Here is a 16,211-nt window from a genome sequence, read left to right as displayed (position 1 = left end):
TTCTGAAATCTTTTTCTATAGCTTTTTTATTTTGGAATTACTTTTTTTTTGAATGTTTATTTTCTTTAATTGCTTTTTTGTTATAATATTTCATTCTATATATTTCTTTTTTTTTCTAGCTTAATATTTAATTTATTATTATTATTATTTATATTTTCTTCTAAATTTAAATCTAGTTTTATATTATATATATTTCTTTTTAGGGTTTAAATTCTTTTTGATAAGAGGAATAGAAATATACTTTTTGGGGCAAGTATAGTGAACCTTTACTTTAGTAGTATTCTAATGCTTCTTATCAAAGTACTCTTATATATAGAGATTATAAAGAATATCCTTTTATTTCTTTTTATTAGAGATATTATTAAATTTGTTTTATTCCTTTTTGCTGGTTTTGTATAAGCTATTTATTATTATAGAATTGGCTTGTTTTTTATAAATATATATTTAATATTTATCTATTTATTTATTTCTTTTTATATATTTCTTGAAAGTTTATTAAAGTTTTTTTGAAAGAGATTATTGATATTAAAAATCTTATAAATTACAAAGATTCTTTTTTATTAATATATTATTTAAAAAAGAATTGATAAAATATATTATATATTATATCCTTTATTTAAAATTAAAGGCAGACTTATATAAAGAAAATGAATATTATAATATTAATATACTAAATAAAAAAAAACTAATCTTAAAAAGCTTTAAAAAAGAAATTACAAAAAGAATAAAGCTAATAATAAAAATAATAAAGATAATAAAAGTTCTTTTATTCTTTAATATATTCTTTTAAGGTTTTATAATCTTTAGAAAAAATTCCTTAAGCTTTTTAAATAATGAAATAATAGTATTTAATTTAGAAATGAATATTTACTTTATATCTAAGATTTTTTTAATTGATTTAAAGATTTTAATAGATTTTTTAAAAAAAAAAAATAAATGGATTTTCTTATTTAGTGGGATATTTAGATTTTCTAGTTTTTGTAATTATTTTATATTAATTATTTATTAAATTGAAATATTGATAATAGAAATATAAATAAAATAGTATAAATTAAAAAATTAGAATGTATATTTGAGGAGAAATCATACAAGGATTAAAATTTAAGGTTTTGGAAATTAGTTATAAAATTGGGTATAGTAATATTCCAATACTTCTTATTAAAGTACTTTTGTATATAGAGATTATAAAGAATATTCTTCTATCCTTTTTCATAGAAATATTATTGAATTTGTTTTATTCCTTTTTACTGGTTTTATATAAACTATTATATTATAGAATTAACTTGTTTTCTATAAATATATATCTAATATCTATCTATTTATCTATTTCTTTTTATATATCTTTTAAAAATTTATTAAAGTTTTTTTAAAAAGAATTATTAATATTAAGAATCTTATAAATTATAGAGATTGTTTTTTTATTGATATATATTAAAAAAAATTAATAAAATATATTATATATTATATTCTCTATTTTAGAATTGAAGATAGATTTATATAAAGAAAAATCAATATTATAATATTGATATATTAAATAAAAAAAATTAATTTTAAAAAGCTTTAAAAAAGGAATTGTAAGAAGAATAAGCTAATAATAAAGATAATAAAGATAATTAAAGATAATAAAAGTTTTTCTATCTTTTAATATATTTTTTTTGAGGTTTTATAGTTTTTAAAAAGATTCCTTGAATTTTTTAAATAATGAAATAATAATATTTGATTTAGAAATAAGTATTTGCTTTATATCTAAGACTTTTTTAATTAATTTAGAAATTCTAATAAATCTCTTAAAAGGAAAAATAAATAAATCTTTTTGTTTAACAAAATATTTAGGTTTCTAGTTTTTGTAATCATTTTGTATTAATTATTTATTAAATTGAAGTATTAATAATAAAAATATAAATAAAACAATATAAATTAAAAAATCAGAATATACATTTGAAGAGAAATCATATAAGGATTAAAATTTAAGGTTTTGGAAGCTAGTTATAAAATTGAGTGTACTAAGTGTAAGCTCACTTTGGGGCCCGTGGGATCTTACTCGCATATCGTACTCTCTTATAGCAGGAGTTCCTCAAGCTATCAATAGTATGAAAATAATCCCCAGAAAACCAAGAGATCTCTTGAATAGATCTTGAGCGTTTTGTATGACCTCGGATACTACCAAGACATCATGCTGGTGCTAATGCTAGTAGTAACTGGGAAAGTACCTAGCTAATGTAAGGGGGTTTCTTCAATCTGCCTGTCCAACTGTGAAAACATATCTGAACATCTGTAGTTTAAATTAATAAGCTTCAAAATCAAAGCCACGCACCCAAAGAACCGATCAGATGCGATAGAATTGACTGTTCATAGAAATTGATGTATTAGGAAGGAAGATAATCATGGTTTTAGTACCTAGGACAATCCTTCGCATGTACCATGGAAGAACCACAAAGACTAAATGAGGCAGGCTAGATAACTGGAAGCGTAACGTCCCCGAAGTGAGGGTAAGGACAAAGACTCTAGGGCACTTCACACAGCGAACGTAACGTCAATAAGGTGGTAGGAACATGGATTGATTCTTTTTGAACTATACAACAAATGCCTATAAACACTAGCTATAGAAAGATCACGTGGTAAGCACATCATTTACCTCATATTATATATAAGCTATAACCAATTAACAATAAGAAAACGTTGATTTGGCGCGTAATCATAAGCATTTATTTAATACTCAAGTTTTCATCTAGAAGTATTTAGTAGTCAATCGTCTCATTTCATCCTCCTAAGACCCTGGGGGATAAAGTTAATATCTAGATATAAAAAAGAAATTCAATATAAATCCCTATATAAATTTCTATTATATATATTATAATATTAATATTCTATTTATTATTAACGAAATAAGTGTTTTATTAATAACAAATCAAATCGAAATTTTTTATAACTCGTTTATTATTGAATTTTGTTAGAAAATAAAATAAAATAAGAGCTCTGAAAACCCTTAGAGATTTCAAATATTGAATGTTAGAGTTATAGAAAAGGTGAACAAAAGGACATATATATAAAGACTAAAAGAAAATTAAAAAGATAAATAGAAACTAAAAGAAAGAGAGGAGCAAGCATAGAAACTAAAAGGTGAATAAAACCTTAGTTAAAAGTGTAAAAAGGGGTTCGATTATATTACTTTCGATTTATTCTTTAATCAAAAACTCTATTACTAAATCATACAATACAGAATATACTATATAAACAAGAATACTTATCAACTCTAATATTTATATATATATATTTACATTTTATTGATTATTAATCGAATTCAATACAAGTAAACTTTTTTACTTGAAGATGATTATCTTAGACTAAAACTTTCAATTAACTTTCGAAATTTAAGAAATTCATTAAAGCCCTATTGATTAGAATACGTTTCATTGGATACAAAAATGAAATTAATCTTATTAATATTTTAAAAACAATCTTTTCAATACATACATGAATTTTGAAGATTTATTATAATTAACGAAGCGATCGTTTCGTCAACTACGGATTCTGCCACCACAGGGATAACATCCAGAGGCTTCTTTTGGAGACACAACGACGGATCTTACGAATGCTTCGTGTGCTTTGATAAGAGATGCCGATGTATTCGAATGCTGCGGCAGCATGGCATCCAAAGTTTGCTCTAACTCGGCATCCATTTAAACTGGTAGTTGAGCAAGGATATTCAAATTGCTCTTGGATCCTGGTCCGAGGCCTTTTGCATATTCCGCTTTGAATTTTGGAACAGCCTCTTCATCTTTGCGCAGTAACTGGTCAATCGTGTCAAATCCATCCTCGTCGCGTGCTTCGAAGGTAACCGTGACAAGAGGATGATTTTGCAAGTGCTCGCCGACGTTGGGATTGGATAACTTCAATTCCAATTGGCTCCAGAATATTTGGGTTACGAACGCCTTACAATTCAAGTAAACGCGGAGAATTAATTGTGCCCCCACTAAGAATGACTTCTTTGTTTGCCAAAACGGACTTCAAAGTCCCAGTTTCACTATCACGAACCGTAACACCAACTGCAATGGGAGTATGGGAATCTGAATTTTCGAAGATGATTCGTTCGGCAGTAACCTTTGTCCAAATGGTGAGATTACTTCTTGGCCGAACTATATCGTCCAAGTACGCCTTAGCTGAATAGCTTCTCTTCTTGTCGAGACCAATTGTTTCTCCCCCCATCAAGCTTCCCAGAATGTTACCAGAAGTCAATCCATCCTGGGCAATCGGGAATCCAAGCGTAGCAAGTGTGTCCCTCCATACACACGGCCACTCTATATTCTCTTCTGGGACGGTGATCTGGAGAGGGCTTTTGGCGGGATTCGTGGTGGATGTGGCTAAAGTAAATCGATCCATAGACCTAGAAAAAGCTTCCCGGTCCCAGCCTGGATTGCCAAGGTTGGCCCAGGCATCGATGATTAATTTGGAGTTCGGAAGAAATGCGAAACCGTTGATAGCGCTAGATCCTCCAAGCAAACGGCCGGCACTTGCTGAATTAGTGCGGTTTCCGATATTGGCCTTTGAATTCATTAGCAAAGCAAGCGTAGATTGCTTAAGACTCTCTTACCTGAGGAACAGTCGAAAAGCCCCAGTTGGCATCTGTAGTCATGAGAAGCAGGCCCAACGATAGGATATTGGTTCGAGGGTCACTTTTCAGGTCTTCTCCAGATTCTAAAAGAAGAATTCGGTAACGCCCATTCTCCGAGAGCCTGTTTGCAAGCATGCAACCGGCTGTGCCGCCTCCCATCATCATCAAAATTTTGAGAGGTCATGATTATTTTGAGGGTCAGGTCCAAACTTTGATGCTTGGGCTTGGAGTATTGAAATAGAGAACTTTAGAAGATTGTTTTGTCTATCGGGAATAAAAGGTGTAAACGACGTTATGTATCCCTCTGATGCTTGTTTACCTTGAGGTATGTCAGGAATTTATCCTGAATGTATTCAATGGGATTTTATATTGGTGATTCTTGTTTTATTTGTCGCACAAATAAAGCCTCGATATTAGAATTTGTCAATAATCTAGTCATTTAGGAGAATAAAGATAAACAGTATCTGAGCTGCTAAACATAATATGAATTCTATAATATAGAGCTTGGGGAATTAGAAGAGAGTAGTGTGCCTCCTCAATGCGTTTGCTACGTCATATCTGTGCACCGGCACTCACCAGATCTAGCGCAGAATTTCTTATTGTAATAAAAAAGTTATAGTTGTAATATATAGCAAATTCAGCTACTTTAAAATATAAATAGATACTGATTTGTGATTAATTGCTAATCCTTAAGGTATAATGATCTCGAATACGAATACTAATTACTAGGTAAGATTGTACCTAGTAGTTATTATATTGAATATAGATAGGTATTGTTAATACTGTAGCTCACTCGCTTAATCTGACGATGAGCGCGCAGATCATATCCGGATCCGGATGAGCTTACAGTACATACCTAATGAAGGGCATAGCAGCCGAATAAATATAGTTCAAGTGTACCTTAGAAACTACAACTAGAGCTTGGAGGACTCGGAATTTGTTATGTTCTTAGATACTAGCAATATATATGAGATCAGTACATGGGTGCAAATTCATCTGTACTTAGTGGCGATGAGTATGCTGTAGATTGATCAGATTTGTAACTTCACACAAGCGAATTTAAAGAGTTGAATAAGTATTATTTGCTTCATACTATTGACGCAATTAAACTCTCCTTCAGTAGCTTGAGAGTATTAGCAGCTTGATGAAGCCCTTGCGCTAGTTGCCTAGTACTCTTTATATACCCCTGCTAGATCTCCAGGATATTCCTTCACCTCAACGCCGTTAACGCTGAAGGCTCACAGTCTAGAAGGACAACTACTGCACGGGCAGGTTTTTTCCTTTGAATGGTTACGACATTTGTGCATCGTAGCTCTCTGGACTGAGACGTCTCCTGGCCTCATAATACGAGAATCATCATTGTCGAGAGTGATCTCCAGTTTGTCTTTAATCACAATGCTATAGTCGAGAGACATTGCACGGTGCATTGGCGAGTCCATGCCTGGAGCGAAATCGATAAGCCTGACTACCGTTCCGTTCTTGATATGAATGCTGGGCTGTTAAAGATGTGAGTCATTGATCTTGATATCTTACTAGGACTTGCAAAAGCACAGCATACCTCATTTTCTCTTGCATATTTGATATCTGCATCATTTTACAGATTCACCGCGTTCCCGCTTGTGTTATAGATTATGTTCGCGACAGCGTGGCCATTGACCATAATTTCATGGTGGCCACTATGATCTGTCGGTAAGAAAATGCCTTTGCCTTCCTCGTTATGAGTGGTCAGTAATCGAACGCTGTTTCGTAGATCGTCAGCGGGGAACTCTCAGATGGGGCCCTTTGCGGACTGACTTGCAGTTGGGGAGGTCATTGTGATGGATGGAACTTTTAAGATATCAGAAACTCTAATTCCAGCTGCAATTATCAAGAAGTAAAACTTATTGAAGAAATACTGACAAGTATAAATGGCAGGACAGGATTGCGATTTGAGGAGTTTGACTTGGATATGCTTGAGCTTGTTGCGGATCCACTATTAGTCTTGGACTTATATCTCAATTTAACCTTTTGCACATGAGTATTAGTCCCTGTCTCCGTACGAACATATAAATCTGCTCTTTCGTCAATGAGAAGAAGCGAGCACCTAATTGATCTATATTTGGTTACCTCAAGATTGAAAATGCCAAAAATAATCATTATTATTTTATCCAGTACATTAAATAAACCGATAACATTGATCATTTCTCAATTCCACTCGTTCAACTAATCCCGATTTATATCCGCCTCCTTACTGCAGCTCAGAATATTAGAATAGAATAACTGAGTTTTAAAGTTCTCATCAAGTTGCTACTCGATATTGTTAGTATTGAATTTTAACGAAAACATCTGAGTTTTATAGAAAATCCAATCTCAACCTCTAATTTTCACAATAAATTAACAAATGAAAAGAATAATAATTGAAATACAACTACATGATTCATTTCAGAGTAGATTTTATATTTCCTCTCTACTAATCTAATCGACGACATCTGAATATAGATTCCTTTAAGAACTATCCATTACTAAATAATGAACACAAGCAACTAATTCTTTCATAGTGATTGACTCGACATTAGGTGAGAAATTCTCTTTACTTCACATATGACAATATAGACCTAAATAACTAATGAGCCTATAACTACGAGATAGAAAATCCGGCATGGTGTAGCCCCACCCTGACTCGCCAGCTCGCTAAACCTCACCCACGAAAATCTCTGCACATTCATATTCATTCCAAGGTTTTTTCCCGTACTTCCGCGTCCCAATATCATTTCAAATAACGACAGCTTAAGTATCCAAAACAGTAACAATCACTCCGGCATGGTGTAGTGGCTAGCATTTCCGCCTCTCATTAGAAGCTTTCGAGCTTCAATCAAGTCGCGGGAGACCGGGGTTCAATTCCCCGTACCGGAATTTTTTTGCTGTCAAATCGTGCACCTGTTCCTTCAGATCAATTTCAATATCTCTTTTGTCGTTTTGTCCCCTGGAATCTAATGATGGATGCAAACCGGCCTACCTAGATACAGACATCAAGTTATAAATATGAAAGAAAAAAATTCTGGGTACTAATTTTATACAGGTCTAAATAAACCTCGACATCTTTATCAGAAAGGCTCTTGTTTTATATTCTCTCGATTCCCTTGACCTTATTCAATTTAAGTATCGTGTGGTTGAACTAATAATTCAACATTACATTCATCCACCTAGGATTCTAAGGTTCTGTCAAACTAAAGAAAGTGGCGTCCAGACGTCGCTTAGGAGATGGATAACAGCCACTTTTAAAAATTCTCCCTAGCCACACCCCCATGCCCAGGTGTTTCCAGGTTATCAACGCTCCACCAAGCAGATATGATCATCTATTCCGAATCATTTTTGTGTAAGTATTGATAGTATCTTAATACTCCAGCTACCTAGGTACCTCGTACATATCTGAAGATGGCTTTTCACAAGTTATACACTCGTACAGATGTAAGCTTTTCTTCGACCAATAAAAGCCAAGTGGCCTAAAGGAATGTCGCATTGCATTTTTTGTCAGCATACATTTTACAATATCAACGGCCTGTTTGTATAGTATCCCTTGAAGCCTATAGTCGCAGATACTGAATATCAAACACAAATCTATCACAAAAAGTTACAGTCAAGTCTGCGTGCTCCTTCATTATCGTTCTTATTATATTTTATATACCTAGGTACCTACCTATACAAAGTGTGTTCACCATGAGATGGATCTCAATTCCAAGAATCCACTTTTTAGACCCCGCTGGGGTAAGCAGCCCCGCTACCACAAACTGATTACTCTTGACCGCCTTTTGCGCATATTGCGCATCTCAAATCTGGCAGACTGGCTCGACTGGTACGGATGTGCTTTCTCAAATAACCTGTTGTAGGCTCTTCGTATGAAAAGTTGAAAACATCCGATGGGATCCCTCTCTGTTCAGTGCGTTGGCATATAGACCTTATTCAGTAATCTGTGGGGCCCGACCCGACCAAGTCAATGCATAGGGCAGCAATCTGCAGGCATGGATCTCGAAATGCGTCACATTCGATTGACAGCCTCGTTTTTTTTTTCTTCCCTTCTTTTCGTTCTGAAGTTTCCTTCTTTCCCATTGCGAAAGAATTTCCCTTCTATTTGTATTGCCAACTGCATCTTCATAGTGACACCAATAGACCTGCAGGTGATCATCCAGCGACAAATCTAATTCGTGCTTCTAACTCCCAGCCCATAGTAAACTACTGCAGAACAGTTATACAAAAAATTGGCCCATTTCATGTGGATACACACTTCTTCTGATACCAAGCAACAAGGCTGTAATATTATCCATACATGGAGAACATAGATGTGGCTGCCTCTGATAAGGCGAGAGTTTCAGAGCATTATTCGGAAATGGATCGAGGACCTGCAACGCAGAACGACACTTCCCATCGAGATTCAAGTCCGTCGGAAAAAGCAATGGATAGACAACGCGAGGCTCAAGAATACATTCGCAATCGTCGAGCACAAGCAACTGTCACAGACGAGGCAGATGAGAATGTCATCGATAACGTTGCACAATTTGGGCCACAAAATATAAGTAGAGAAAGTGAAGATGATGAACAAAAGCTACTTGCTACATTAGCAGAAAAGTATAACTACAATCTATATCTAGTGAGTCTGATTGAAAGGAGGCCTTCTCAATTCCCTCTTTTACAATATAGTGAAGTCTCAGACTGATCATTCGAAAGCCGCCTGGGAACTCTGGAAGCCCTATAATAGAGCATACAAATTACGCTGCTCAATTGCATCGTGGCCAGCAGCCGTCTTTGCCACAGACACGTCAAATAACAGATGGGCCTGATTCCTGGCACCATACTCGTCCCAGGAATCGTTCCGATTCTCCACCTGCCGAAAATACCCCTCGATCCCCCTCTCCATCGATACGACAGCTCGATAGCACGCAAATAACTCCTTCTCCGCCACCACCTATTCCAACAGCTCCAATATCTGACTTCCGTCCTGGTCCTATCTTTTCTAATTCACACATGCCTTATCAAGCGAATAATACTCGATCTAACTACACAACAAATCTCAGGCAATATGCAGATAGAAACCGGGGACCAGCTAATAAGCAGACTGTCGAGAGATCGGCGTTCGAGAACAATACGGCCAATCCTGGAACGCAACCATCTGTAAACAGTGAGTATAGATATTCGATACCCGGGGCTAGAATTTGAAGCTAAACTCATGCGCCCCTAGGTCAGCTCTCGGAGAGATACAGACATAACCAGATCACATCTCCTCCGCATCAAAAGTCCCAATCGCCGCAGGCGGCACCTACGCAATGGGCGGCGCCCAAACCTGCTAGGAATAACACCAATATTGTCCAGAATCTTCAAGAATCAACGGCTCTACAGTTAGCGGAGTCTGGATCTCAATCTTCTAGACTTCATCCTGTATCCTATTCTTCTCAGTCGCGGCAAGATGCCAGTCAACAAAACATAGAACAGGGGCATGATGCCTCACATGCGAGTGGCTCAGAACTTTGGAGTCATAACAGTAGGATTCCGCAAAAGAATTACCCAACTCCCGACAGTCTGTCAAGCAATAGTCGTCGTCAAATGTCATATGCGCCACAGAATAATACCCACAGCAGTCCTAAAACCTTCGGTCATGCGCTAGCCGGGCAAATTGCAACAGTCCAACAAGGCCACCATGGAGGAGGGCACGGACATGATACATATGGTCCCCGTCACGAGCATGATATGGGCCACCCGAATTACGGCTATGATCAAAATTCTCAAGGAGATTTCAGTCCGCGTATGTCATGAATTCATTTCTTTGGCATCTTTCATTGGTAATACTAACTCGTTCTAGCAACTACAATTCCTAATCCATCGAATTTCACTCCAGAATCTCATGGAAATTCCACTCGTGGTCATGCAGGAGGATATAGTTCCGAACATCAGTTTGAGCAAGCTATGGACAACCGTAGACCACGTGAGTAAATTGATGTTCATTCTTGCCAATGCCTACTGATCCATGACTAGAAGTTCACGGATCGATGTCGTCGCCCACCCTTCATCGCCATAACAATTTCGTTGATTGGAGATCGCAGCTTTGCCAGCTATTTAATGCACCGTCGGACAGCCATGACGAAGACCTTTTCAAAATGCTGGAAATGACCAGGAGCAAGCTTTTGCCTGACGCTCAGGATGCCAATCAAGAAAAATTAGCCTTACCTTATCATACGATTTATCGAGTCAGATGCCATCAACATGGGCAGACCCACATGTTTTTGGATACCCCTTGGCTCGTGAAAGACGGCCCCACTAGTGGCCATATTCATGGCAGCATGATTGTACGAAATATTGCTCTACATACGCAGCAATATACAAATTTGTCGTTTATTGTATACAAAGACTATGCCTGCTGCAAATCTAAGATCAACTTATTGAAGCCAGAAAATTCCTCAAAACTACAGCCTGGAGACTCGGAACAAGCTGGTTTGAACGATGAGAATCAACTTGCAGAGTTCCTTGAAGGCGAGTCAGTATGCTTGATCGGCAGTGAGCTATCTGCCGGTCTAAAAAGACTTACTCGGCAGAATATTCAAGAGAACTCATACTACCCTTCATTTAATGTTGGGACTGAGTTTAAGGCACCATATCCATGGTTTTACCATCAAAGAGCTCCTTTGGAAGAACGAAGACGTCAATTAAAACCCGAGCTTTTGACTCGTGTAAATTCTTTTGTGGAATACGTCAACGAAAGTTTTGGGCCCGAATATGCGGTAGTTGATGCGCTTCTAAGTCAGGGAAAAATCACGCGCACATATTTGTGTTATCTCTACGTAAGTGAATTCTTGGACCACAGGTGAGAGCCTACTAACATCGTTACCAGAGCCCCGATACCGTCATATTGCGCACCGAAAAACATGACGTGGGAAAGACAAAAGCTTACTTGACTAAATCATGGCTTCATCTGCCAGTAGCAGGAAGCTCGAATGAGAGTGGAGAGCCAGCTACATTGGCAACTTCCTTGCTAGTATCTTCTTGGTCATTTGATGGCCTCTTCCAAGAGAATGTTGAATTGATTACAATTGATGACTTTAAAACGCCAGAAGAGATCATAAAAATCACCGCTCTCAGAACCTATCCAATGCGCTATGCCGATCCCACCATTGGCACATCGCTTAGGAAACAAGGAGAAATGTTCTGGAAATTCCGCAACGCGTGCTACGTATATTATAGTGAAGAGGACGAGTCCGTAGAAACTATCGTAAGCAATCCCGATAATAAAATCTACTTTAGTAGGCTAGCTAACATCGAATTCACTCACAGGGACAGTCCAGATACATGATTGATATCAAGACGTACAAGAAGTTGCACCCAGCATCTGCTGGCGCCAAAGCACCCAATCGTGATGATTTAGGTCCCTTGGTCATGGAATCTGACGTGCCACCAGAGGGAGTTTTCACCTTGCTTTTGCCTAGCACGATTATTGGATTCAATATTCAGGAAAAGAAATGGGGTATGTAATGCCAGACCCACCGATCACTTCCCGTTTGCTAATATTATTCGTTAGTCGATCTTGAAGTCAGTCGCATGTATGCAGTCAAATGGAACAAGGATGCATTTGAGACATTGGCCGGAGACAACGACATGAAGATTCTCATTACAGCTTTAGTCGCAAATCAAATCAAAGACGAACAAAGTCCAAGCCTCGTTAGCAGGAAGGGAACTGGCTCAGTCATTTTATTGCATGGGTAATTGATACATACCCCAGATCTTTTGAATCTACGCTAACAAAACATCAACAGCTCTTCCGGAACCGGTAAAACCATGACAGCGGAAAGTGTGGCTGAAGTAGTTGAGAAACCACTCTACATAGCCTCATGTAGCGAGATGGCGACCACACCAGAAGCCCTACAAAGATCACTCCAACAGATCTTTTATCTAGGAAGAGTTTGGAAATGCGTCATACTCCTCGAAGAAGCCGAGCTATTCCTTGAGAAACGAACTTTAGGAGATCTTCGTCGCAACGCATTAGTTTCTGTATTTCTACGAGCACTCGAATCGTACAACGGGATTGTCATTTTGACGAGTTCTTCCATTAACGCCGTGGACGAGGCGCTCAAATCCCGCATTCAGCTTTCTCTCCGCTATGCCCCTCTCACTTTGACCCAACGAACTAAGATATGGGAATCTCATATCACGCAGCTTGAATCGTTGGAATCTCTTTTCAACCCCTCCACGATAAACATCACTGAGCTTCGCGCAAACATCTCTACTTTAGCCAAGTACAAGCTCAACGGCCATGCAATCGGACATGCCGTCCGAACAGCCCGACAGCTAGCTTTATGGAAGGGTATCCCAATGGGATTCGAAGAATTACAGTATGCAGTCAACGATGCAGGGGGCTACGACGATTCAGACGAAGAAGACAAAAGAAACGCGGGAGAAGCAATGAAAGGGGTTGTGGAGGATGCAGATGATGATCCTTTTGATGGCGTGGAGGATTTAATGAGTGTTGCTGGGTTATGATTGATGATTGACGAGTTATGACTTATAATTTATATATAATTCGCGGTGGGTAGCGAGCGTTCGTTTTGTACAGAAATGTCTTTCTTTTGACCTGTATGTACCTATGGAGCGTTGCATTCGTATTCACGTTTGCAGCGAAGTTTGTGGGAGGGATTGTTCTGTTGTTTTTTCTGCGTATACCATTCTTGCTTGATAATTATTGATGAGTAGGATAGTGGAATATATATATTATGTTGTCGCACTTATTATCTTCGCTCGTCACATTCAGATAAGCGAATGCTGTTTAACTTATCCAAGATTTTGTGGGCACGAAACCTCTCCCTTTCCGCTTCTGGTAGTTACCTACCAACAAGTAGACAACACCCCTTCAGTCTAAAATTATGCAAATTAGAGTGGAAGGGGGCATTTCTAGCAGAGCGATTTTTATAGGAAAAGTGTATGAGATTGAATTATAGATTCAGATGATAGTTTTCTAATATCATATTCTCATCTCAGTAGTTACCCAGTCCAATACCAGATCTGATTACTCATTCCCACTTCTTAGCTAGATTTGACCATTTTCCATCTGATGTTATCCTAGTAGGAAGTGATTGCTCCTCTTCCACTTTTTCAAGTACGCGCCATCAAATATTTCTCCGTTCTGTGCCCCAGGAGATGAGAAGCGATGAGAAGTAGAAAACTGAGAATAATCAAGCATTCCTATCAACACTAGTGCTGCAACAAAACCATGCCACAATAACAAACAGTAAACTAAAATCATTCAGATGGCCATATTTCGACATAGAGGTAGTTGATATCTTAGGTACAAATTATAATTATCGATGATCGTAACACAAAACAAGGTCATCTACCTACCATCTAATGCGCAAATCTAAAATCCAATCTTGAACTCCCAGTCAATTTCGTATTCCTCTTGTAATCCTGCTGTTCCTCAGCCGTCATGGCATTCCACACCTTATCTCTCTGCTTGTTCCTCATGATATAGTAAAATTTCGTAAATAAGAACACAGCAATGGACGCAATATTTATAATGATCAATTGCGTATTACCACGATGATATAACGGCTTATCATCAGTTCTGTAAATGAAGCTTGCGCAGATATTTCCCAGTTGTACTGCCATGTTGTAAAGAGCAGAGGAGACAGAGCGAGTGCCAACATTGTTAGAGTTTTTGGAAGTCCATGCTACGAGAATGGCGTGGCAATAAGGATATGATAGAAGCACTGTGACCAATGCGTATGTGTTCCAAGCCTGGACTCCTGAACCTGGCCAAAAGCGAAGCGCAATGATACATGGGAGGGTCCATAGCGGTTGTATCATGGAGACCAGAGTTCTTTCTTTGACGCGTTCAGATAGTTGTGTGATAAGAAGTAGCGTGATAATGTGGAAGGCTGAATAAGGAATTGTCAATAAGTTGGTGTTGAATGTGCTGAAACCCAGGTTCTTCAGGGTGAGAGTAATGTAGGAAGTAGGTGGGGATTGAGGAATATATGCGATCAACCCAATAGCATAAAGTGGCCAAAGGTCGTAATCCTTGGCTGCATTCCAGAGTTTCTTTGGCGTAATTGCTTGTCGGTTGTGCATATCGCCTTTTGAAGGGTCATCTCGGAGAACTCGATTGACGACGATGGATATCTCACGATCAGTAAACCAGCCTTTTGGCCGAAACCATGTTTTCGTTTGGACTGCAGACGCTGGCATCATGAAGAAAGAAGCAAGGCCAACTAGCGAAGTAATCAAGCCCTCAATTAGGAACAGCCAACGCCATCCTGCCCATCCCGACACACCCCGTAGATGAAGTAGAGCAAAAGCAAGAATTGATGTGATGATAGTGGTTGCGGAAAGTGTAGTCCAGAAGAAACTGAGTCGGACAGGAAGTTCCTTGGATGTATAAAAGTATGATAGCCACAAAACGATGTCTGGGATAAACCCGCCCTATCAAGTGGTGAGTTTCGAATTTTCAAGCTCGGAGTTGACAATGAAACCTACCTCAAGAAGACCCAGCATACTTCGTGTGGCATAGAATCCAGACTTTCCTTTGAGCGCACACTGAGACATAGCAACTACCGACCAGAGGGTTATCTGCATCGGAATCCATCTATCGGGTCCAATCTTCTTGGAAATTAATTGTGAAGGTAACTCGGCTAGCAAGAACGAAAACAAAAAAATCTGGTTGCCGAAGTTGTAGTCTATGTATCGTTAACCCCAGTCGCTTTCTACATAAGAGGAGAGTTATAACCAACGTACCATTTGTACTCAAGTTCAGGTCATCCAACAGATTATCTGCAACAGCTTGTGTTAAGTTCCCACGATCGACTTGTAAACCGAAGAACATTATGCACTGGAATGTTGTTAACAATGATCTAAAACATTCCGGAATCTCAACCTTACAGCCCAGAGACAAACTCGCCAATCTAGCCTTCGAACCAGTCGTCGTTCTTCTTCCTCTGTCCAAGTGAAATTGGGGTCAAAGGCATGCCGGCATTCGTATTGCGATTTTTCGTAAACCCCAGTCCAGTGTTCCCTCACATCGGGGTCTAAAAAAGGATTTTTGGCAAATACGGATCCATCTTCATCTGAGTCGGAGCCCGTAGAAACAAAAGTCGCATTTTTTACAGGAATTGGGTCGCCAAAAGTTGTTACTTCCTCGTACTGAAGCGAGTCATCTGGTTGTCGCGCGGCACCACTCTTAGGCTTCGTCTTGTCTGTGGCATCTTTAGACATCTTCGAATATATGCGACTTTGATCTCTCACTTGATCGGTATTGGGATGTAGAAAACTAGATACTTATACCACGCGATGGTTTTAAGATATGCTCATGCTACAATATCAGCTATATTGTGATTGGTGCGAAAGGCCAAGAGACACTGCAGGTGTGCGGGACTACCGAGGGCAGACACTTATTGAGAAAGATCCACTGGAAATCACACAATAGAGGTATCTCGGAGTAACAAACCTTTGTGGCAAAGACAATGCAGCGACATTATCCATAATCTCGGATCGAGACCTACCATTCCCTCGTGATAATTTCCCCGAGAAACGAAAATAGTTAAAACTAACAAAGTTTTCATGTCTTGATGGCAGATAAGCCCATGACGTG

At 38.1% G+C, this 16,211-nt stretch overlaps 3 protein-coding genes across 3 annotated transcripts; 1 reads left to right on the top strand and 2 right to left on the bottom strand.

The window, feature by feature from the left end:
• Positions 1-3,680: 3,680 nt before the first annotated feature.
• Positions 3,681-4,771, bottom strand: EAE98_009391 (uncharacterized protein; the record flags this gene model as incomplete). The annotated part of the gene is made up of 3 exons (XM_038957012.1): positions 3,681-3,906; positions 3,938-4,542; positions 4,592-4,771. 3 exons carry the CDS (start codon positions 4,769-4,771, stop codon positions 3,681-3,683), a joined length of 1,011 nt encoding a protein of 336 aa, XP_038806779.1.
• Positions 4,772-8,698: 3,927 nt separating this feature from the next.
• On the top strand, positions 8,699-13,420 carry EAE98_009390 (uncharacterized protein). Its single transcript, XM_038957011.1, has 9 exons — positions 8,699-9,236; positions 9,314-9,764; positions 9,825-10,385; positions 10,443-10,565; positions 10,616-11,418; positions 11,469-11,846; positions 11,909-12,098; positions 12,153-12,333; positions 12,388-13,420. Exons 1-9 carry the CDS (start codon positions 8,916-8,918, stop codon positions 13,109-13,111), a joined length of 3,732 nt encoding a protein of 1,243 aa, XP_038806778.1. The 5' UTR covers positions 8,699-8,915; the 3' UTR covers positions 13,112-13,420.
• A 549-nt stretch (positions 13,421-13,969) lies between these two features.
• EAE98_009389 (uncharacterized protein) lies at positions 13,970-15,835 on the bottom strand (the record flags this gene model as incomplete). Its single annotated transcript, XM_038957010.1, has 4 exons — positions 13,970-15,046; positions 15,101-15,300; positions 15,359-15,452; positions 15,503-15,835. The coding sequence occupies 4 exons, from the start codon at positions 15,833-15,835 to the stop codon at positions 13,970-13,972; spliced, it is 1,704 nt and encodes a 567-aa protein (XP_038806777.1).
• Positions 15,836-16,211: the final 376 nt, after the last annotated feature.

This window comes from Botrytis deweyae, assembly GCF_014898535.1.
Source record: "Botrytis deweyae strain B1 chromosome Unknown BDEW_027, whole genome shotgun sequence".
Taxonomy (NCBI): Eukaryota; Fungi; Ascomycota; class Leotiomycetes; order Helotiales; family Sclerotiniaceae; genus Botrytis; species Botrytis deweyae.
This window is presented reverse-complemented; position numbering and strand designations above follow the sequence as displayed.

Excerpts from the sequence above, each read along its gene's own strand:
- EAE98_009390 (XM_038957011.1), top strand. The coding sequence starts at position 8,916 with ATGGAGAACATAGATGTGGCTGCCTCTGATAAGGCGAGAGTTTCAGAG. Across the intron at positions 10,386-10,442 it reads TCAAGGAGATTTCAGTCCGC|CAACTACAATTCCTAATCCA; the intron begins GTATGTCATGAA and ends AACTCGTTCTAG. Across the intron at positions 12,099-12,152 it reads TATTCAGGAAAAGAAATGGG|TCGATCTTGAAGTCAGTCGC; the intron begins GTATGTAATGCC and ends ATTATTCGTTAG.